The 25,655-nt window shown below is 45.6% G+C and overlaps 1 protein-coding gene across 2 annotated transcripts in view; it reads right to left on the bottom strand.

Annotated features, from left to right (window-relative positions):
• CERK (ceramide kinase) overlaps nt 1-8,996 on the bottom strand; it is a 101,845-nt gene extending 92,849 nt beyond the window's left edge. For both annotated transcript variants that reach the window (XM_073652140.1, XM_073652141.1), the window contains exon 1: nt 8,693-8,996. In XM_073652140.1, coding sequence (XP_073508241.1) covers nt 8,693-8,843 — 151 coding nt within the window. In that variant the 5' untranslated portion in view covers nt 8,844-8,996. The remainder of the gene's footprint in view (nt 1-8,692) is intronic.
• Between the last annotated feature and the right edge of the window lie 16,659 nt (nt 8,997-25,655).

Genomic DNA, 25,655 nt, shown 5'->3' with positions numbered 1-25,655 from the left:
CTTATTAACACCCCCAGAGTATCCCCGCATGTCAATTTCTGAAAGTTCAAAAGCATTACCGGCGTATAAGACGACCCCAGACTAGACCGAAGATTTTTCAGTCTTCAAAAGTCGTCTTATACGCCGGAATATACGGTATATGAAATAGATAGATGTATATCATATATCTCTATCTATCTCTTATATGCTGCTCAAAAAAATAAAGTGAACACTTAAACAACAGAATATAACTCCAAGTAAATCAAACTTCTGTGAAATCAAACTGTCCACTTAGGAAGCAACACTGATTGACAATCAATTTCACATGCTGTTGCGCAAATGGAATAGACAATAGATGGAAATTATTGACAATTATCAAGACACACTCAATAAAGGAGTGGTTCAGCAGGTGGGGACCACAACTCAGTACCAATGCTTTCTGGCTGATGTTTTGGTCACTTTTGAATGTTGGTTGTGCTTTCACACTCGTGGTAGCATGAGACGGACTCTACAACCCACAGTAGTTGCTCAGGTAGTGCAACTCATCCAGGATGGCACATCAATGCGAGCTGTGGCAAGGCGGTTTGCTGTGTCTGTCGGCGTAGAGTCCAGAGGCTGGAGGCGCTACCAGGAGACAGACCCGTACACCAGGAGACGTGGAGGGGGCCGTAGGAGGGCAACAACCCAGCAGCAGGACCGCTAACTCCGCCTTTGTGCAAGGAGGAACAGGAGGAGCACTGCCAGAGCCCTGCAAAATGACCTCCAGCAGGCCACAAATGTGCATGTGTCTGCACAAATGGTTCGAAACCGACTCCATGAGGGTGGTATGAGGGCCCAACGTCCACAGATGGGGGTTGTGCTCACAGCCCAACACCGTGCAGGACGCTTGCCATTTGCCACAGAAAACCAGGATTGGCAAAGTCACCACTGGCACCCTGTGCTCTTCACAGATGAAAGCAGGTTCACACTGAGCACATGACAGACGTGACAGTCTGGAGACACCGTGGAGAGCGATCTGCTGCCTGCAACATCCTTCAGCATGACCAGTTCGGCAGTGGGTCAGTACTGGTGTGGGATGCTATTTCTTTAGAGGGCCGCACAACCCTCCATGTGCTCGCCAGAGGTAGCCTGACTGCTATTAAGTACCGAGGTGAGATCCTCAGACCCCTTGTGAGACCATATGCTGGTGCGTTTGGCCCTGGGTTCCTCCTAATGCAGGACAATGCCAGACATCATGTGGCTGGAGTGTGTCAGCAGTTCCTGCAAGATGAAGGCATTGAAGCTATGGACTGGCCCGCCAGTTCCCCAGACCTGAATCCGATTGAGCACATCTGGGACATCATGTCTCGCTCCATCCACCAACGTCACGTTGCACCGCAGACTGTCCAGGAGTTGGCAGATGCTTTAGTCCAGGTCTGGGAGGAGATTCCACAGGATACCATCCGCAACCTCATCAGGAGCATGCCCAGGTGTTGTAGGGAGGTCATACAGGCACGTGGAGGCCACACACAATACGGAGCCTCATTTTGACTTGTTTAAGGACATCAAAGTTGGATCCGCCTGTAGTGTGTTTTTCCACTTTAATTTTGGGGGTGACTCCAAATCCAGGCCTCCATTGGTTAATAAATTTGATTTCCATTGATGATTTTTGTGTGATTTTGTTGTCAGCACATTCAACTTTATACAGAAGAAAGTATTCAATGAGAATATTTCATTCAGATCTAGGATGTGTTATTTGAGTGTTCCCTTTATCTTTTTGAGCAGTATATATCTATCTATATACACACATATATTTAAAAAAAAAAATTTTTATAAGGGATCAGCTCTCTGGTAGGTGCTGGTACACACACAGGAATACAGTTTCTTCAGTTCAAACAAAAGCCATAAACCAGTCAAGATGACAGAACAGCCTTTTCTGGCGCAAAGTTAAAAAAATAAAGTAAATAGTTCATACAGTAGTGCAAGTACGCCTGCTTGGGTTAGTATCCAGCTCTCTAGTGTTTAGAAAAGACAGGCAACATTGGAGGCCTCCAAACCTCAACTCACAGATCCAAACACAAGAGGTGTTACCACCTCTAAACCCACACAGTTATGAGCAGCGCTGCTGCCCTTTAACTCCAGCAGAACCTCCTGGATAGGAGGATGGGAATGATTGGTCCTGCCCATCACTTACCAATCATTCCCGACACCTGAACCTATACTGCTCCAATAAACCAAAACCTCTCAGCACCCTATCAGTGTACACATACACTCCGATCTGGACCCATCGGCAGCAGACGCCATCTTGCTGCCTGTCTACAATATTCGTATATTATTATTTAGATATATATATATTAATATTAGACTGAGGCTGTTAGCCTCAACACATGCAGGTATTGCTTGTTTGTTAGGGAATACTCACATATGTTGAGGTTGTCTTACAGCTGTAAATCATGCAGAAGCAGGGACTCGAACATAGTATACGAGCACGCCAAAGATACTCGGAAAGCACCCGAGCATGCTTGGTTAAAGGGTTAAACGAGCACACTCGCTCATCACTACTCAGAAGTAATTGGCTGAATTAACTTTAGCATAAATAAAATGTTCCTTTTTAATACTTTTTAGAGAATACTGTGCAGGCAACGACTGTCTGAAGTCTAGAAGCCATGGACGTCACAAAACTCCGGGCTTCCTCCTTCATGATGCCTTTGCCAGGTCTTTACTGCAACTGATTTCAGTTGTTGCTTGTTTGTGGGTCTTTCTGCCTTAAGTTTTGTCTTAAGCACATGAAATGCTGCTACATGGGGTTGAGATCTGATGATTGACACGGCCCCTGAAGAATATTCCACTTGTCTGCTTTAAAAAAAAATACTGGAGTGTTTTCACAGTATGTTTTGGGTCATTGTCCATCTGTACTGTGAGGCGCCATCCAATCGACATTTCTGCATTTGGTGGAATCTGAGCAGAAAGTATAGGCCTGAGCTGGATTCTATAGATGATTTTTTTGGGCAAAGTCTAATCTGGCCTTTCTATTTTTAGGCCACGGCCCCACTACCAGTATTAGGTCAGTATTTTTTCTCAGGAGTGGGTGATAAATGTAGAATTGGTGACTTGTTTCTATTATACCTTTTCTCTGATTGTTCCTCACCTGGTTTTGGCTCCCACTCCTGAGAAAAAATACTGACCAAATACTGATAGTGGGGCTGTGGCCTTAGGCTGATTACTGGTTTGTACCTTATGGTGAACCCTCTGTATTTGCGCTCATTAAGTTCTCTCTTAATGATAGACTTAGATACTGAAACACCTACTTCCTGAAGAGTGTTGTTCTTCACTTGGGAAGTTGTGAAGAGATTTTTCTCACCACGGAAAGGATTCTGCGATCATCCGCCATTGTTTTCCTCCAAGGACATCCAGGCCTTTTTGAGTTGCACGCTCACCTATGTGCTCTTTTTTTGCAGAATGTACCAAACTGTTGATTTGGCCACTTTTAACATTTCTGCAATCTTTCTGATGGATTTCTTCTCTTTTTCAGCCTAATGTTGGTCTGTTTCACTTCCATTGAAAACTCCTTTGACCATATGTTTTAAGTTCACAGCTACAGCTTCCCAATGCAAGTAACACACCTGAAATTAGCTCCAGACCTTTTACCTGCTTAATTGATAATGGATTAATGGGAGGGGAAGCCAATGAAGCTCATTAATGAGCTTTTGAGGTAAGTGTCCTAAACTCTAAATCAATTAGGATGTAAATACCCTCAGATTAAAGCTGAGAGTCTGCACTTTAAGCCCATATTGATATAACTGTATCTTGAATATGTTTTGGTAAATAGCTAAAATGCCAAAACTTGTGTCACTGTCCAAATATTTCTGGACCTAACTTTATATTGAGGCTGTCAAGTTGAAATCACGAGACCTGCAGCCAGTCCGTGATTCGCAGCAGGCAAAGGACTGAAAAACACAGATTTATTAAACTAGCCTTTTGCTTATTATTACTAGAATCATTCACCTATGCTACACCTTTTTCTATATACTTCATTCATCTACTCATCATTTCTTCATGCATGCCCATCTGCATTGTGCCATCCCTTGGGGTCTCTAACTGCCCTGCCCATTTTTCTTTTTCTTAACCTTGTACTTTATTTTTTTATATGTTGTTATCTATTTTTCAATTTTTGCATTTATGTATGGTCTTGGCTTGAAGACCCTAACTTGAGAAGCATGACATCTACAGTTAACTCTAAAATACTGCAACTTTTCAGAGAGAAAAATAATAGCCTCCAGGGACCGTACCACAAGACATACTAGTCTGACATGCGGTTCTCCAGCGGCTTCTCCCTGCCCTCTGACCTTTAGTGATAGGTCTTAAATAAGGCATTCAAGCATAGAGGGAGACCTATCACTGAATGGAAGCAGGTGGGGAGAAGGCGCCGGGGACCCGCCTGTCCGAATAGTCTTTCAAGCGGCTCAGTGCTCGGCAATTAAACAGATAAAGCTGAAATCATACAGCCAGTGCCTGATATATGCTGCACGTGGATGAGGCAGAATGTATAAGCTGTCAGGTTCCCTTCAAGAACAGGAAAGGATATAAAATAAGAAAAAAAATAAAAAATGACACGCGTATTAAACAACCCTGGGGCTCAAAAGCCATCCTTCCTGCAATAAAGACATGTCCATCATTCACATTACTGCTACAGCCAACCACTGGCCAAAGCTATCACAGCTGCATTTACTGCACAAGATTCTAAAGCAGTCAAGAAATAATGGACATGAAGTCATCAACGCTAGAGTGTTGGGTACTGATGCAGAGGTACTGAAGAGAGAGGACTTAGGCTGCGTGCCCACTATGCCTTTTTCAAGCGTTTTTGCAGTGGAATTTCCACAGCAAAAATGCTTAAAAAACGCTTGGTAATACGTGCCTCATGGTCTCCAATGATAATCCGCATGTGCTGTGCACACGCTGCGGAGATTTCGGCTGCGGATTATCATTAAGTAAAAATCTGCAGCATGTCCATTAATTTTGCGGACACGCAGCGTAAATGCCATTGACTTGCATTGAAACGCTTAATATCTGCATCACTACAAGTGCACACGTGGATATGAAGCGATTCAATGTGCAGATGGTACCCAGGTATGGAGAAGAGGAGACTCTCTTCCAGACCCGGGAACCATGGTACCTGTAAAAAAAAAATTAAAAATAAAGATTATACTTACCTTCCGACGGCCCCCTCAGCGATGCGTCCGGTGTGTTGGGCGGCTCGCGGTGGTGTGAGGACCTGCCATGACGTCATTTAGTCATGAGACAGGTCCCGCAACCGCCGACGTCAGCGGTCGCGTGACCTGTCACATGACTAAATGACGTCAAGGCAGGTCCTTTTACACAACCGCAAGACACCGGACGCATCGGAGAAGGAGACCGGGGGCCATCAGAAGGTAAGTATAATCTTTATTTTTTACCATTCTTAATCTTTTTTTTTTTAACTAACTTGGTCACACTATATAAATCCATGCCGGTTGCATGGATTTATATAGTGTAACCAAGTTGTCAAGCACTTTCCAAGTGATGCTAAAAGCACTTGATAACCCGCATGCAAAAATGCATGCAAAAACGCTTGACAAACGCTTCTACCTTGCAGGAACAACGCATGTAAAAAATGCACATGCGTTTTTCCTGCCAGGGAGAATCGGAAAAAATATGCAGCATCTCAGCATCGTGGGCACATAGCCTTAAAGGGGATTTCCACTACTACAATCATGATGACGTCTCCAGAACTCTCACCAATCAGATATTATTAGCCTTAGTCTATACGGGATGTAAACATTGTAGAGAGTGGAACACCACAGCTCCGTCAATCTTTAGCGGTCACTGCCGGGTACTACCGATTAGCTCCTGCACAAATGACTAAAGGGCGAGCTGCAGTGCAGGGAAGCGGGTAGTAAAGAGTGGCGGGTCTGCTCTGCACAGTTAACATCTGGTGGCAGAACTAATAACAGCTGATCAACGGGGTGCTGGGCGTCAGAGGACCTGATCTTATGTATAGCTCAATATAAAAGTAGTGTGAAAATAGGAAACTTTAATGTCCTGGGCCACCACTTTACAGCAGAAGGCAAAGCAATGACATATTTACAGTGTTAACAATATACAACCAACTACTAATAGGAACAAATAAAATCACCAAACAGATGTCAGTGTGATATAATGGAAGTCATCAGCCAGTGTTATGAGCCGTAGCCAGAAGCAAAGTGACAGCATTATGGTTATTAACAGGCCAGTTATATGTCTGACTCCTGTACTTATCAGACAGGGAGGAGGGGAGGAGGGGGGGGGGGAGGGGAGGAGGGGAGGAGGGGGGGGGGAGGAGGGGGGGGGGGAGGAGGGAGGGGGGGAGGAGAACCCACAGGGGTCATACGCATGGGGGGGGGGGGAGAGAACCCACAGGGGTCATACGCATGGGGGGGGGGGGGGGAGAGAACCCACAGGGGTCATACGCATGGGGGGGGGGAGAGAGAACCCACAGGGGTCATACGCATAGGGGGGGGGGGGGGGGGAGAGAGAACCCACAGGGGTCATACGCAGGGGGGGGGGGGGAGAGAACCCACAGGGGTCATACGCAGGGGGGGGGGGGGGAGAACCCACAGGGGTCATACGCAGGGGGGGGAGAACCCACAGGGGTCATACGCAGGGGGGGGGGGGAGAACCCACAGGAGTCATACGCAGGGGGGGGGGAACCCACAGGGGTCATACGCAGGGGGGGGGGGGAGAACCCACAGGAGTCATACGCAGGGGGGGGGGAGAACCCACAGGGGTCATACGCAGGGGGGGGAGAACCCACAGGGGTCATACGCAGGGGGGGGGGGGGGGAGAACCCACAGGGGTCATACGCAGGGGGGGGGGGGAACCCACAGGGGTCATATGCAGGGGGGGGGGAAGAGAACCCACAGGGGTCATACGCATAGGGGGGGGGGGAGAGAGAGAACCCACAGGGGTCATACGCAGGGGGGGGGGGGAGAGAACCCACAGGGGTCATACGCAGGGGGGGGGGGGAGAGAACCCACAGGGGTCATACGCAGGGGGGGGGGGGAGAGAACCCACAGGGGTCATACGCAGGGGGGGGGGGGGGAGAACCCACAGGGGTCATACGCAGGGGGGGGGGGGGAGAACCCACAGGGGTCATACGCAGGGGGGGGGGGGGGAGAACCCACAGGGGTCATACGCAGGGGGGGGGGGGGGGAGAACCCACAGGGGTCATACGCAGGGGGGGGGGGGGGGAGAACCCACAGGGGTCATACGCAGGGGGGGGGGGGGGGAGAACCCACAGGGGTCATACGCAGGGGGGGGGGGGGGAGAACCCACAGGGGTCATACGCAGGGGGGGGGGGAACCCACAGGGGTCATACGCAGGGGGGGGGGGGGAGAACCCACAGGGGTCATATGCAGAGGGGGGGAGGGAACGCACAGGGGTCGTACGCAGGGTAGGGTGAACCCACATGGGTCGTACACAAGGGGGGGGGGTGAACCCACATGGGTCATACACAAGGGGGGGGTGAACCCACATGGGTCGTACACAAGGGGGGGGGTGAACCCACATGGGTCGTACACAAGGGGGGGGGTGAACCCACATGGGTCGTACACAAGGGGGGGGGGTGAACCCACATGGGTCGTACACAAGGGGGGGGGTGAACCCGCATGGGTCGTACACAAGGGGGGGGGGTGAACCCGCATGGGTCGTACATAAGGGGGGGGGTGAAACCGCATGGGTCGTACACAAGGGGGGGGGGGTGTGAACCCACATGGGTCGTACACAAAGGGGGGGGTGAACCCACATGGGTCGTACACAAAGGGGGGGTGAACCCACATGGATCGTACACAAAGGGGGGGGTGAACCCACATGGGTCGTACACAAAGGGGGGGGTGAACCCACATGGGTCGTACACAAAGGGGGGGGTGAACCCACATGGGTCGTACACAAAGGGGGGGGTGAATCCACATGGGTCGTACACAAGGGGGGGGTGAACCCACAGGGGTCGTACACAAGGGGGGGGGTGAACCCACAGGGGTCGTACACAAGGGGGGGGGGTGAACCCACAGGGGTCGTACACAAGGGGGGGGGTGAACCCACATGGGTCGTACACAAGGGGGGGGTGAACCCACATGGGTCATACACAAGGGGGGGGGTGAACCCACATGGGTCATACACAAGGGGGGGGGGTGAACCCACATGGGCCGTACTCAAGGGGGGGGGTGAACCCACATGGGTCGTACGCAAGGGGGGGGGTGAACCCACATGGGTCGTACGCAAGGGGGGGTGAACCCACATGGGTCACACGCAAGGGGGGGGGGTGAACCCACATGGGTCACAAGGGGGGAGAGGGGGATGCAAACAAGACCCATATGTCAGACAGCACCCCCGGTGATCTCCCCACTTCTGCCCAGTATTTCCAGAAGGTAATGGAAAAGTACAGAAAGTTCTAGCAAGTTGTCTATAGCAGCAGCACATTGGTGCCACAGGTGCCAGGCGGGTTTTACAATGTGTTGTGTGTAATTACACCTAGTGGTACAGCATAAACAGGGCGGTGGGGCACAGTCTCTACACATTCTGCCCACAGCCCAGCCTGGCACACTGGGCACACACAGGACCACATACCAGATGCAGCTGCAGTACACATTGCCCATATGATACCAGCTGTCTGCGGTCCTGTAACACCCCCCCCCCCCCAGTTCTGGGCACCTGCACTCACCAGCTCGGCTACTGCGTCCTTCCAGCCGGGGCCTGACTTCTGTCCAGGACAGGAGCAACTGGCCGGGGTCCAGGGTCACCTCGCAGCTGTGACTTCTCACTGACAGCACGGAGCACAACACTGGGGGAGAGGGAGGCTGCACGGGCTCCATGACGTCTGGCTGAGGTGCCCGTACACACTGGCATAACCCGCGGCGCCCCCGCCAGCAGATCACATGGACTCTTCCCAGCTAGCGGTCCGGGACTTCCATTGTCTGCACCAAGAGCTTCCGAGGCCCCGCCCTCGGCGTCAACGCGTATGCAAATGAGCCACGTATGGGAGGAGCTACAGGCTGGCAAAGAGAGAGAGCTGCGGGGAGGGGGTGATGTGTGAGGAATAGCGGCCAAAGCTGCCAGCTCGTGGTCTTTGTACTGACTGGTCACAGCTGGCAGCTCCGGGGTGTCTGTGCCGACTGGGTACAGCACTGGGCGCAGCTGGCAGCTCCAGGGTGTCTGTGCCGACTGGGTACAGCACTGGGCGCAGCTGGCCGCTCCGGGGTGTCTGTACTGACTGGGTACAGCACTGGGCACAGCTGGCAGCTCCGGGGTGTCTGTACTGACTGGGTACAGCACTGGGCACAGCTGGCAGCTCCGGGGTGTCTGTACTGACTGGGTACAGCACTGGGCACAGCTGGCAGCTCCGGGGTGTCTGTACTGACTGGGTACAGCACTGGGCACAGCTGGCAGCTCCGGGGTGTCTGTACTGACAGGGTACAGCACTGGGCACAGCTGGCAGCTCCGGGGTGTCTGTGCCGACTGGGTACAGCACTGGGCGCAGCTGGCCGCTCCGGGGTGTCTGTACTGACTGGGTACAGCACTGGGCACAGCTGGCAGCTCCGGGGTGTCTGTACTGACAGGGTACAGCACTGGGCACAGCTGGCAGCTCCGGGGTGTCTGTACTGACAGGGTACAGCACTGGGCACAGCTGGCAGCTCCGGGGTGTCTGTACTGACTGGGTACAGCACTGGGCGCGGCTGGCAGCTCCGGGGTGTCTGTGCCGACTGGGTACAGCACTGGGCGCAGCTGGCCGCTCCGGGGTGTCTGTACTGACTGGGTACAGCACTGGGCACAGCTGGCAGCTCCGGGGTGTCTGTACTGACTGGGTACAGCACTGGGCACAGCTGGCAGCTCCGGGGTGTCTGTACTGACAGGGTACAGCACTGGGCACAGCTGGCAGCTCCGGGGTGTCTGTACTGACTGGGTACAGCACTGGGCGCAGCTAGCAGCTCCGGGGTGTTTGTACCGACTGGGTACAGCACTGGGCACAGCTGGCAGCTCCGGGGTGTCTGTACTGACAGGGTACAGCACTGGGCACAGCTGGCAGCTCCGGGGTGTCTGTACTGACTGGGTACAGCACTGGGCGCAGCTAGCAGCTCCGGGGTGTCTGTACTGACTGGGTACAGCACTGGGCACAGCTGGCAGCTCCGGGGTGTCTGTACTGACAGGGTACAGCACTGGGCACAGCTGGCAGCTCCGGGGTGTCTGTACTGACAGGGTACAGCACTGGGCGCAGCTGGCAGCTCCGGGGTGTCCGTACTGACAGGGTACAGCACTGGGCGCAGCTGGCAGCTCCGGGGTGTCTGTGCCGACTGGGTACAGCACTGGGCGCAGCTGGCAGCTCCGGGGTGTCTGTACTGACAGGGTACAGCACTGGGCGCAGCTGGCCGCTCCGGGGTGTCTGTACTGACAGGGTACAGCACTGGGCGCGGCTGGCAGCTCCGGGGTGTCTGTGCCGACTGGGTACAGCACTGGGCGCAGCTGGCAGCTCCGGGGTGTCTGTACTGACAGGGTACAGCACTGGGCGCAGCTGGCAGCTCCGGGGTGTCTGTACTGACTGGGTACAGCACTGGGCGCAGCTGGCAGCTCCGGGGTGTCTGTACTGACTGGGTACAGCACTGGGCACAGCTGGCAGCTCATGGTGTTTGTACCGACTTGGTACAGCACTGGGCGCAGCTGGCAGCTCTGGGGTGTCTGTACTGACTGGGTACAGCACTGGGCACAGCTGGCAGCTCCGGGGTGTCTGTACTGACAGGGTACAGCACTGGGCACAGCTGGCAGCTCCGGGGTGTCTGTACTGACTGGGTACAGCACTGGGCACAACTGGCAGCTCAGGGAGTTTGTACCGACTGGGTACAGCACTGGGCGCAGCTGGCAGCTCTGGGGTGTCTGTACTGACTGGGTACAGCACTGGGCGCAGCAGGCAGCTCCGGGGTGTCTGTACTGACTGGGTACAGCACTGGGCACAACTGGCAGCTCAGGGTGTTTGTACCGACTGGGTACAGCACTGGGCGCAGCTGGCAGCTCTGGGGTGTCTGTACTGACTGGGTACAGCACTGGGCGCAGCTGGCAGCTCCGGGGTGTCTGTACTGACTGGGTACAGCACTGGGCGCAGCTGGCAGCTCCGGGGTGTCTGTACTGACTGGGTACAGCACTGGGCACAACTGGCAGCTCAGGGTGTTTGTACCGACTGGATACAGCACTGGGTGCAGCTGGCAGCTCCTTGGTGTCTGTACATACTGGGTACAGCACTGGGCGCAGCTGGCAGCTCTGGGGTGTCTGTACTGACTGGGTACAGCACTGGGAGCAGCTGGCAGCTCCGGAGTGTCTGTACTGAATGGGTACAGCACTGGGCGCAACTGGCATCAAACAATGTGTATGTATCCACATATGGCCAGACGAGTGCTGCCTGCTGGAGGCTACATCCTTGTCTTTAGCAGATAGCCCAGTGCCCCCGGAGACTACGTCCCATGACTTCACTAGGTCACCTAATAACATTTCCCATGTAGGAAAACGCTTCATGTCGCCCACCAGCTGTGACGGAAGTTCTGTGGTTGTCACAAGACACCAGTGTTTTCCTCACAGGCATACATTGAGGCCGTCTGCCATTGTGGCGCTAATACCCCTACTTTTGGCATATTGTCCTACAACATACAGGTGTGGGGAGCAGGTGGCTCCTGGAAAATAGGGAGCCCCCCAGAGACCTAGCAAAGTGACTGGGTGCAGAACACGCAGCAATTAACACTGACACTACTTTTACCTGCAATCTAAGTGGAAACCGATATCATACCTAATAGACCAAACATTCAGCGTCTCCCACACAAACACACCGCCACCTCATCTCGCCCCCTATCTGTCGGTGTCCCCCAAGGTTCAGTTCCTGGACCTCTGCTCTTCTCCATCTACATTTTCCCCCTGGGACAGCTCATAGAGTCCCATGGCTTTCAGTGTCACCTCTATATTGATGACACACAGATCTACCTCTCTGGACCTGATATCACCTCCTTACTAACCAGAATCCCACAATGTCTGTCCGCTATTTCATCTTTCTTCTCTGCTACATTTGTAAAACTTAACATGGATAAAACTGAATTTATCATCTTTCCACCATTCTCTTATCTGACCTATCCATCAAAGTCAGTGGCTGTCCTCTCTCCCCAGTCCTGCACGCTCGTTACATCAGGGTAACCCTGGACTCTGACCTCTCCTTCAACCCACATACAGTCATATGAAAAAGTTTGGGCACCCCTATTAATCTTAAGCTTAATGTTTTATAAAAATTGGTGTTTTTGCAACAGCTATTTCAGTTTGATATATGTAATAACTGTTGGATACAGTAATGTTTCTGCCTTGAAATGAGGTTTATTGTACTAACAGAAAATGTGCAATCTGCATTCAAACAAAATTTGACAGGTGCATAAGTATGGGCACCTCACCAGAAAAGTGACATTAATATTTAGTAGATCCTCCTTTTGCAAAAATAACAGCCTCTAGTCGCTTCCTGTAGCTTTTAATGAGTTCCTGGATCCTGGATGAAGGTATTTTTGACCATTCCTCTTTACAAAACAATTCCAGTTCAGTTAAGTTTGATGGTCGCCGAGCATGGACAGCCTCTTCAAATGATCCCACAGATGTTCAATGATATTCAGGTCTGGGGACTGGGATGGCCATTCCAGAACATTGTAATTGTTCCTCTGCATGAATGCCTGAGTAGATTTGGAGCGGTGTTTTGGATCATTGTCTTGCTGAAAGATCCATCCACTGCGTAACTTCAACTTTATCACTGATTCTTGAACACTATTGCCAAGAATCTGCTGATACTGAGTGGAATCCATGCGTCCCTCAACTTTAACAAGATTCCCAGTGCCGGCATTGACCACACAGCCCCAAAGCATGATGGAACCTCCACCAAATTTTACTGTGGGTAGCAAGTGTTTTTCTTGGAATGCTGTGTTTTTTTGCCACCATGCATAACGCCTTTTTGTATGACCAAACAACTCAATCTTGGTTTCATCAGTCCACAGGACCTTCTTCCAAAAAGAAATAGGCTTCTTCAAATGTGCTTTTGCATACCTCAGCCGACTCTGTTTGTGCGTACTTGCAGAAACGGCTTCTTTCGCATCACTCTCCCATACAGCTTCTCCTTGTGCAAAGTGCGTTGTATAGTTGACCGATGCACAGTGACACCATCTGCAGCAAGTTGATGCTGCAGCTCTCTGGAGGTGGTCTGAGGATTGTCCTTGACTGATCTCACCATTCTTCTTCTCTGCCTTTCTGATGTTTTTCTTGTCCTGACACTTCTGGCCTTAACAAGAACTGTCCCTATGTTCTTCCATTTCCTTACTATGTTCCTCACAGTGGAAACTGACAGGTTAAATCTCTGAGACAGCTTTTTGTATCCTTCCCCTGAACAACTATGTTGAATAATCTTTGTTTTCAGATCATTTGACAGTTGTTTTGAGGAGCCCATGATGCCACTCTTCAGAGGAGATTCAAACAGGAGAACAACTTGCAAGTGGCCACTTTAAGTAGCTTTTCTCATGATTGCATACACCTGGCTATAAAGTTCAAAGCTCAATGAGGTTACAAAACCAAAAAAAGTGCTTTAGTAAGTCAGTAAAAAGTAGGCAGGAGTATTTAAAACAAGAAAATGATAAGGGTGCCCATACTTATGCACAGGTCAAATTTTGTTTGAATGCAGATTGCACATTTTCTGTTAGCACAATAAACCTCATTTCAAGGCAGAAACATTACTGTGTCCAACAGTTATTACATATATCAAACTGAAATAGCTGTTGCAAAAACACCAATTTTTATAAAACATTAAGCTTAAGATTAATAGGGGTGCCCAAACTTTTTCATATGACTGTATCTAAGCCCTTTCCACTTCCTGCCGACTGCAAACCAAAAATATCACCCGGATCCGCACATTCCTCAACCAAGAATCTTCAAAAACACTAGTTCACGCCCTCATCATCTCCCGCCTTGACTACTGCAACCTCCTGCTCTGGCCTCCCTTCCAACAATAGCGCACCCCTCCAATCTCTCCTAAATTCTGCTGCCCGACTAATCCACCTGTCACCTTCACTGGCTCCCCATTGCCCAGAGACTCCAGTTCAAAACCCTAACCTTGGCATATAAAGCCATCCACAACCTGTCTCCTCCATACATCTGTAACCTAGTCTCCCGGTACTTACCTTCACGCAACCTCCGATCCTCACAAGATTTCCTTCTCTACTCCCATCTTATCTCCTCTTCCCACAAGCGCATACAAGATTTCTCCCGTGGATCCCCCTTACTCTGGAACTCTCTAACCCAGCACATCAGACTCTCGCCTGCTGTGGAAATCTGCAGGACAGGGGCCCTTCAATTTTTAGCTTTTGATGAAGCAATGTTACTCTGCGCCCTAGGGTTCCAATTGTAAAAGACACTTTGCACTCTGCCCTGTAGAAATGTGTGTACATATACAGTTATATGAAAAAGTTTGGGCACCCCTATTAATCTTAAGCTTAATGTTTTATAAAAATTGGTGTTTTTGCAACAGCTATTTCAGTTTGATATATGTAATAACTGTTGGACACAGTAATGTTTCTGCCTTGAAATGAGGTTTATTGTACTAACAGAAAATGTGCAATCTGCATTCAAACAAAATTTGACAGGTGCTTAAGTATGGGCACCCTTATCATTTTCTTGTTTTAAATACTCCTACCTACTTTTTACTGACTTACTAAAGCACTTTTTTTGGTTTTGTAACCTCATTGAGCTTTGAACTTCAGAGCCAGGTGTATGCAATCATGAGAAAAGCTACTTAAAGTGGCCACTTGCAAGTTGTTCTCCTGTTTGAATCTCCTCTGAAGAGTGGCATCATGGGCTCCTCAAAACAACTGTCAAATGATCTGAAAACAAAGATTATTCAACATAGTTGTTCAGGGGAAGGATACAAAAAGCTGTCTCAGAGATTTAACCTGTCAGTTTCCACTGTGAGGAACATAGTAAGGAAATGGAAGATCACAGGGACAGTTCTTGTTAAGGCCAGAAGTGGCAGGCCAAGAAAAACATCAGAAAGGCAGAAAAGAAGAATGGTGAGATCAGTCAAGGACAATCCTCAGACCACCTCCAGAGAGCTGCAGCATCAACTTGCTGCAGATGGTGTCACTGTGCATTGGTCAACTATACGACGCACTTTGCACAAGGAGAAGCTGTATGGGAGAGTGATGCGAAAGAAGCCGTTTCTGCAAGCACGCCACAAACAGAGTCGGCTGAGGTATGCAAAAGCACATTTGGAGAAGCCAATTTCTTTTTGGAAGAAGGTCCTGTGGACTGATGAAACCAAGATTGAGTTGTTTGGTCATACAAAAAGGCGTTATGCATGGCGGCAAAAAAACACAGCATTCCAAGAAAAACACTTGCTACCCACAGTAAAATTTGGTGGAGGTTCCATCATGCTTTGGGGCTGTGTGGCCAATGCCGGCACCGGGAATCTTGTTAAAGTTGAGGGACGCATGGATTCCACTCAGTATCAGCAGATTCTTGACAATAATGTTCAAGAATCAGTGTTAAAGTTGAAGTTACGCAGGGGATGGATCTTTCACCAAGACAATGATCCAAAACACCGCTCCAAATCTACTCAGGCATTCATGCAGAGGAACAATTACAATGTTCTGGAATGGCCATCCCAGTCCCCAGACCTGAATATCATTGAACATCTGTGGGATCATTTGAAGAGGGCTGTCCATACTCGGCGACCATCAAACTTAACTGAACTGGAATTGTTTTGTAAAGAGGAATGGTCAAAAATACCTTCATCCAGGAACTCATTAAAAGCTACAGGAAGCGACTAGAGGCTGTTATATTTGCAAAAGGAGGATCTACTAAATATTAATGTCACTTTTCTGGTGAGGTGCCCATACTTATGCACCTGTCAAATTTTGTTTGAATGCAGATTGCACATTTTCTGTTAGTACAATAAACCTCATTTCAAGGCAGAAACATTACTGTGTCCAACAGTTATTACATATATCAAACTGAAATAGCTGTTGCAAAAACACCAATTTTTATAAAACAATAAGCTTAAGATTAATAGGGGTGCCCAAACTTTTTCATATGACTGTATATACAGTTGAAACCAGAAGTTTACATACACTATATAAAAACACACAAATGCATGTTTTTCTCAATATCTGACATGAAATCAGAATAAACCTTTCCCGTTTTAGGTCAATAAGGATTACCATAATTTTTAATATTTGCCAAATGCCAGAATAATGAGAGAGAGAATGTTTTAAGGCATTTTTATTACTTACTGCAAAGTCAAAAGTTTACATACACTAAGATTACTATGCCTTTAAACAATTCTGGACTGCCCATATGATGATGTCATGTGTTTGGAAGCTTCTGTTTTTTTGACAACATCTGAGTAATTAGAGACACACCTGTGGATGTATTTTAATGCACACCTGAAACACACTGCTTCTTTGTGTAGCGTCATGGGAAAGTCTAAAGAAATCAGCCAAGATATCAGGAAGAGAATTGTGGACTTGCACAAGTCTGGCTCATCCTTGGGTACAATTTCAAGATAGCTGAAGGTGCCTCGTTCATCTGTACAAACAATTATACTCAAGTACAAACAAAAAACCAAGCAATGTGAACTGAGGTCTAAGATGGTAGACATGCAAGAAATAGGAGCATGTTCACACTAGCAAAAAGAAACAAAACCTACAAAAGACAAAAATATATCTCATACCCTACCATCATTATATATAAATGTAAAGCAAAGTTGCATAATAAATATAGGGTACTTAGTGAACTATTTTTGATCAAAAAAAGTATACAAGCCGTCCCACCAGCGGCAAGGTGACCCTAAATTGGGACGGTACCTATACTGCCTATATTAAAAACCTTACTGTATATCAAAGTTGAAGTAATGCATATAAAAGGGTAGACAAATAGGACCGGGTCCCAACTCCAGACCACCCAGGCCCGTGGTAAGCTACATACATACCAGTCAGCTCAACAAAGGGGATGCCACACCCTTAAATTGCACAGAATGCAAACAAGACAAAAAACCAAGCAATGTGAACTGAGGTCTAAGATGGTAGACATGCAAGAAATAGGAGCATGTTCACACTAGCAAAAAGAAACAAAACCTACAAAAGACAAAAATATATCTCATACCCTACCATCATTATATATAAATGTAAAGCAAAGTTGCATAATAAATATAGGGTACTTAGTGAACTATTTTTGATCAAAAAAAGTATACAAGCCGTCCCACCAGCGGCAAGGTGACCCTAAATTGGGACGGTACCTATACTGCCTATATTAAAAACCTTACTGTATATCAAAGTTGAAGTAATGCATATAAAAGGGTAGACAAATAGGACCGGGTCCCAACTCCAGACCACCCAGGCCCGTGGTAAGCTACATACATACCAGTCAGCTCAACAAAGGGGATGCCACACCCTTAAATTGCACAGAATGCAAACAAGACAAAAAACCAAGCAATGTGAACTGAGGTCTAAGATGGTAGACATGCAAGAAATAGGAGCATGTTCACACTAGCAAAAAGAAACAAAACCTACAAAAGACAAAAGACAAAAATATATCTCATACCCTACCATCATTATATATAAATGTAAAGCAAAGTTGCATAATAAATATAGGGTACTTAGTGAACTATTTTTGATCAAAAAAAGTATACAAGCCGTCCCACCAGCGGCAAGGTGACCCTAAATTGGGACGGTACCTATACTGCCTATATTAAAAACCTTACTGTATATCAAAGTTGAAGTAATGCATATAAAAGGGTAGACAAATAGGACCGGGTCCCAACTCCAGACCACCCAGGCCCGTGGTAAGCTACATACATACCAGTCAGCTCAACAAAGGGTATGCCACACCCTTAAATTGCACAGAATGCAAACAAGACAAAAAACCAAGCAATGTGAACTGAGGTCTAAGATGGTAGACATGCAAGAAATAGGAGCATGTTCACACTAGCAAAAAGAAACAAAACCTACAAAAGACAAAAATATATCTCATACCCTACCATCATTATATATACATGTAAAGCAAAGTTGCATAATAAATATAGGGTACTTAGTGAACTATTTTTGATCAAAAAAAGTATACAAGCCGTCCCACCAGCGGCAAGGTGACCCTAAATTGGGACGGTACCTATACTGCCTATATTAAAAACCTATATATCAAAGTTGAAGTAATGCATATAAAAGGGTAGACAAATAGGACCGGGTCCCAACTCCAGACCACCCAGGCCCGTGGTAAGCTACATACATACCAGTCAGCTCAACAAAGGGGAAGCCACACCCTTAAATTGCACAGAATGCAAACAAGACAAAAAACCAAGCAATGTGAACTGAGGTCTAAGATGGTAGACATGCAAGAAATAGGAGCATGTTCACACTAGCAAAAAGAAACAAAACCTACAAAAGACAAAAATATATCTCATACCCTACCATCATTATATATAAATGTAAAGCAAAGTTGCATAATAAATATAGGGTACTTAGTGAACTATTTTTGATCAAAAAAAGTATACAAGCCGTCCCACCAGCGGCAAGGTGACCCTAAATTGGGACGGTACCTATACTGCCTATATTAAAAACCTTACTGTATATCAAAGTTGAAGTAATGCATATAAAAGGGTAGACAAATAGGACTGGGTCCCAACTCCAGACCACCCAGGCCCGTGGTAAGCTACATACATACCAGTCAGCTCAACAAAGGGGATGCCACACCCTTAAATTGCACAGAATGCAAACAAGACAAAAAACCAAGCAATGTGAACTGAGGTCTAAGATGGTAGACATGCAAGAAATAGGAGCATGTTCACACTAGCAAAAAGAAACAAAACCTACAAAAGACAAAAATATATCTCATACCCTACCATCATTATATATAAATGTAAAGCAAAGTTGCATAATAAATATAGGGTACTTAGTGAACTATTTTTAATCAAAAAAAGTATACAAGCCGTCCCACCAGCGGCAAGGTGACCCTAAATTGGGACGGTACCTATACTGCCTATATTAAAAACCTTACTGTATATCAAAGTTGAAGTAATGCATATAAAAGGGTAGACAAATAGGACCGGGTCCCAACTCCAGACCACCCAGGCCCGTGGTAAGCTACATACATACCAGTCAGCTCAACAAAGGGGATGCCACACCCTTAAATTGCACAGAATGCAAACAAGACAAAAAAACAAGCAATGTGAACTGAGGTCTAAGATGGTAGACATGCAAGAAATAGGAGCATGTTCACACTAGCAAAAAGAAACAAAACCTACAAAAGACAAAAATATATCTCATACCCTACCATCATTATATATAAATGTAAAGCAAAGTTGCATAATAAATATAGGGTACTTAGTGAACTATTTTTGATCAAAAAAAGTATACAAGCCGTCCCACCAGCGGCAAGGTGACCCTAAATTGGGACGGTACCTATACTGCCTATATTAAAAACCTTACTGTATATCAAAGTTGAAGTAATGCATATAAAAGGGTAGACAAATAGGACCGGGTCCCAACTCCAGACCACCCAGGCCCGTGGTAAGCTACATACATACCAGTCAGCTCAACAAAGGGGATGCCACACCCTTAAATTGCACAGAATGCAAACAAGACAAAAAACCAAGCAATGTGAACTGAGGTCTAAGATGGTAGACATGCAAGAAATAGGAGCATGTTCACACTAGCAAAAAGAAACAAAACCTACAAAAGACAAAAGACAAAAATATATCTCATACCCTACCATCATTATATATAAATGTAAAGCAAAGTTGCATAATAAATATTGGGTATTTAGTGAACTATTTTTGATCAAAAAAAGTATACAAGCCGTCCTACCAGCGGCAAGGTGACCCTAAGTTGGGACGGTACCTATACTGCCTATATTAAAAACCTTACTGTATATCAAAGTTGAAGTAATGCATATAAAAGGGTAGACAAATAGGACCGGGTCCCAACTCCAGACCACCCAGGCCCGTGGTAAGCTACATACATACCAGTCAGCTCAACAAAGGGGATGCCACACCCTTAAATTGCACAGAATGCAAACAAGACAAAAAACCAATACACATATATCAAACTGAAATAGCTGTTGCAAAAACACCAATTTTTCTAAAACAATAAGCTTAAGATTAATAGGGGTGCCCAAACTTTTTCGTATGACTGTATATACAGTTGAAACCAGAAGTTTACATACACTATATAAAAACACACAAATGCATGTTTTTCTCAATATCTGACATGAAATCAGAATAAACCTTTCCCGTTTTAGGTCAATAAGGATTACCATAATTTTTAATATTTGCCAAATGCCAGAATAATGAGAGAGAGAATGTTTTAAGGCATTTTTATTACTTACTGCAAAGTCAAAAGTTTACATACACTAAGATTACTATGCCTTTAAACAATTCTGGACTGCCCATATGATGATGTCATGTGTTTGGAAGCTTCTGTTTTTTTGACAACATCTGAGTAATTAGAGACACACCTGTGGATGTATTTTAATGCACACCTGAAACACACTGCTTCTTTGTGTAGCGTCATGGGAAAGTCTAAAGAAATCAGCCAAGATATCAGGAAGAGAATTGTGGACTTGCACAAGTCTGGCTCATCCTTGGGTACAATTTCAAGATAGCTGAAGGTGCCTCGTTCATCTGTACAAACAATTATACTCAAGTACAAACAAAAAACCAAGCAATGTGAACTGAGGTCTAAGATGGTAGACATGCAAGAAATAGGAGCATGTTCACACTAGCAAAAAGAAACAAAACCTACAAAAGACAAAAATATATCTCATACCCTACCATCATTATATATAAATGTAAAGCAAAGTTGCATAATAAATATAGGGTACTTAGTGAACTATTTTTGATCAAAAAAAGTATACAAGCCGTCCCACCAGCGGCAAGGTGACCCTAAATTGGGACGGTACCTATACTGCCTATATTAAAAACCTTACTGTATATCAAAGTTGAAGTAATGCATATAAAAGGGTAGACAAATAGGACCGGGTCCCAACTCCAGACCACCCAGGCCCGTGGTAAGCTACATACATACCAGTCAGCTCAACAAAGGGGATGCCACACCCTTAAATTGCACAGAATGCAAACAAGACAAAAAACCAAGCAATGTGAACTGAGGTCTAAGATGGTAGACATGCAAGAAATAGGAGCATGTTCACACTAGCAAAAAGAAACAAAACCTACAAAAGACAAAAATATATCTCATACCCTACCATCATTATATATAAATGTAAAGCAAAGTTGCATAATAAATATAGGGTACTTAGTGAACTATTTTTGATCAAAAAAAGTATACAAGCCGTCCCACCAGCGGCAAGGTGACCCTAAATTGGGACGGTACCTATACTGCCTATATTAAAAACCTTACTGTATATCAAAGTTGAAGTAATGCATATAAAAGGGTAGACAAATAGGACCGGGTCCCAACTCCAGACCACCCAGGCCCGTGGTAAGCTACATACATACCAGTCAGCTCAACAAAGGGGATGCCACACCCTTAAATTGCACAGAATGCAAACAAGACAAAAAACCAAGCAATGTGAACTGAGGTCTAAGATGGTAGACATGCAAGAAATAGGAGCATGTTCACACTAGCAAAAAGAAACAAAACCTACAAAAGACAAAAGACAAAAATATATCTCATACCCTACCATCATTATATATAAATGTAAAGCAAAGTTGCATAATAAATATAGGGTACTTAGTGAACTATTTTTGATCAAAAAAAGTATACAAGCCGTCCCACCAGCGGCAAGGTGACCCTAAATTGGGACGGTACCTATACTGCCTATATTAAAAACCTTACTGTATATCAAAGTTGAAGTAATGCATATAAAAGGGTAGACAAATAGGACCGGGTCCCAACTCCAGACCACCCAGGCCCGTGGTAAGCTACATACATACCAGTCAGCTCAACAAAGGGTATGCCACACCCTTAAATTGCACAGAATGCAAACAAGACAAAAAACCAAGCAATGTGAACTGAGGTCTAAGATGGTAGATATGCAAGAAATAGGAGCATGTTCACACTAGCAAAAAGAAACAAAACCTACAAAAGACAAAAGACAAAAATATATCTCATACCCTACCATCATTATATATACATGTAAAGCAAAGTTGCATAATAAATATAGGGTACTTAGTGAACTATTTTTGATCAAAAAAAGTATACAAGCCGTCCCACCAGCGGCAAGGTGACCCTAAATTGGGACGGTACCTATACTGCCTATATTAAAAACCTATATATCAAAGTTGAAGTAATGCATATAAAAGGGTAGACAAATAGGACCGGGTCCCAACTCCAGACCACCCAGGCCCGTGGTAAGCTACATACATACCAGTCAGCTCAACAAAGGGGATGCCACACCCTTAAATTGCACAGAATGCAAACAAGACAAAAAACCAAGCAATGTGAACTGAGGTCTAAGATGGTAGACATGCAAGAAATAGGAGCATGTTCACACTAGCAAAAAGAAACAAAACCTACAAAAGACAAAAGACAAAAATATATCTCATACCCTACCATCATTATATATAAATGTAAAGCAAAGTTGCATAATAAATATAGGGTATTTAGTGAACTATTTTTGATCAAAAAAAGTATACAAGCCGTCCCACCAGCGGCAAGGTGACCCTAAATTGGGACGGTACCTATACTGCCTATATTAAAAACCTTACTGTATATCAAAGTTGAAGTAATGCATATAAAAGGGTAGACAAATAGGACTGGGTCCCAACTCCAGACCACCCAGGCCCGTGGTAAGCTACATACATACCAGTCAGCTCAACAAAGGGGATGCCACACCCTTAAATTGCACAGAATGCAAACAAGACAAAAAACCAAGCAATGTGAACTGAGGTCTAAGATGGTAGACATGCAAGAAATAGGAGCATGTTCACACTAGCAAAAAGAAACAAAACCTACAAAAGACAAAAGACAAAAATATATCTCATACCCTACCATCATTATATATAAATGTAAAGCAAAGTTGCATAACAAATATAGGGTACTTAGTGAACTATTTTTAATCAAAAAAAGTATACAAGCCGTCCCACCAGCGGCAAGGTGACCCTAAATTGGGACGGTACCTATACTGCCTATATTAAAAACCTTACTGTATATCAAAGTTGAAGTAATGCATATAAAAGGGTAGACAAATAGGACCGGGTCCCAACTCCAGACCACCCAGGCCCGTGGTAAGCTACATACATACCAGTCAGCTCAACAAAGGGGATGCCACACCCTTAAATTGCACAGAATGCAAACAAGACAAAAAAACAAGCAATGTGAACTGAGGTCTAAGATGGTAGACATGCAAGAAATAGGAGCATGTTCACACTAGCAAAAAGAAACAAAACCTACAAAAGACAAAAATATATCTCATACCCTACCATCATTATATATAAATGTAAAGCAAAGTTGCATAATAAATATAGGGTACTTAGTGAACTATTTTTGATCAAAAAAAGTATACAAGCCGTCCCACCAGCGGCAAGGTGACCCTAAATTGGGACGGTACCTATACTGCCTATATTAAAAACCTTACTGTATATCAAAGTTGAAGTAATGCATATAAAAGGGTAGACAAATAGGACCGGGTCCCAACTCCAGACCACCCAGGCCCGTGGTAAGCTACATACATACCAGTCAGCTCAACAAAGGGGATGCCACACCCTTAAATTGCACAGAATGCAAACAAGACAAAAAACCAAGCAATGTGAACTGAGGTCTAAGATGGTAGACATGCAAGAAATAGGAGCATGTTCACACTAGCAAAAAGAAACAAAACCTACAAAAGACAAAAGACAAAAATATATCTCATACCCTACCATCATTATATATAAATGTAAAGCAAAGTTGCATAATAAATATAGGGTATTTAGTGAACTATTTTTGATCAAAAAAAGTATACAAGCCGTCCTACCAGCGGCAAGGTGACCCTAAGTTGGGACGGTACCTATACTGCCTATATTAAAAACCTTACTGTATATCAAAGTTGAAGTAATGCATATAAAAGGGTAGACAAATAGGACCGGGTCCCAACTCCAGACCACCCAGGCCCGTGGTAAGCTACATACATACCAGTCAGCTCAACAAAGGGGATGCCACACCCTTAAATTGCACAGAATGCAAACAAGACAAAAAACCAATACACATATATCAAACTGAAATAGCTGTTGCAAAAACACCAATTTTTATAAAACAATAAGCTTAAGATTAATAGGGGTGCCCAAACTTTTTCGTATGACTGTATATACAGTTGAAACCAGAAGTTTACATACACTATATAAAGACACACAAATGCATGTTTTTCTCAATATCTGACATGAAATCAGAATAAACCTTTCCCGTTTTAGGTCAATAAGGATTACCATAATTTTTAATATTTGCCAAATGCCAGAATAATGAGAGAGAGAATGTTTTAAGGCATTTTTATTACTTACTGCAAAGTCAAAAGTTTACATACACTAAGATTACTATGCCTTTAAACAATTCTGGACTGCCCATATGATGATGTCATGTGTTTGGAAGCTTCTGTTTTTTTGACAACATCTGAGTAATTAGAGACACACCTGTGGATGTATTTTAATGCACACCTGAAACACACTGCTTCTTTGTGTAGCGTCATGGGAAAGTCTAAAGAAATCAGCCAAGATATCAGGAAGAGAATTGTGGACTTGCACAAGTCTGGCTCATCCTTGGGTACAATTTCAAGATAGCTGAAGGTGCCTCGTTCATCTGTACAAACAATTATACTCAAGTACAAACAAGATGGAAATGTCCAGCCATCATACCGTTCAGGAAGGAGTCAGGTTCTGTGTCCCTGAGAGGAACGTGTTTTGGTCCGACATGTGCATATCAACCCAAGGACAAAACCAAAAGACCTTGTGAAGATGATGGCGGAAGCTGGTAAGATTGTGTCAATATCCTCAATGGAACGACTACTGTATCAACATGGGCTGAAAGGCCACTCTGGCAGGAAGAATCCATTACTCCAAAAGAAACATAAAAAAGCCAGATTAATGTTTGCAAATACACACAGGAATAAAAACCTTAATTTTTGGAGACATGTCCTGTGGTCTGATGAAACTAAAATTGAACTTTTTGGGCATAATGACCATCGTTACATTTGGAGGAAAAAGGGAGAAGCTTGGAAGCCTAAGAACACCATCCCAACTGTGAAACACAGGAGTGGCAGCATCATATCGTGGGGTTGTTTTTCTGCAGGAGGGACTGGTGCACTTCACAAAATAGATGGCATCATGAGAAAAGAAGATTATGTGGCAATACTGAAGCAACATCTCAAGACATCAGCCAGTAAGGTAAAGCTTGGGCGGAAATGGGTCTTCCAAAGCATACTGCCAAAATGATAACAAAGTGGCTTAAGAATAACAAAGTGAATGTTTTGGAGTGGCCATCACAAAGCCCTGATCTCAATCCTATTGAAAATTTATGGGCAAAGCTGAAAAGGCAGGTGCAAGTAAGGCGACCTACAAACCTGGATCAGTTACACCAGTTTTGCCATGAGGGATGTGAGAAGCTTGTGGAAGGATATCCCAAATGTTAGACCCAAGTCATTCGGTTTAAAGGCAA

This window comes from Phyllobates terribilis, unplaced genomic scaffold (assembly GCF_046119375.1).
Source record: "Phyllobates terribilis strain yellow unplaced genomic scaffold, ASM4611937v1 Scaffold_11__3_contigs__length_659146591, whole genome shotgun sequence".
In the NCBI taxonomy this organism is placed as follows: domain Eukaryota; kingdom Metazoa; phylum Chordata; class Amphibia; order Anura; family Dendrobatidae; genus Phyllobates; species Phyllobates terribilis.
Note: the sequence above shows the minus strand (reverse complement) of the source record. Positions and strands in the feature narration are given on the sequence as shown.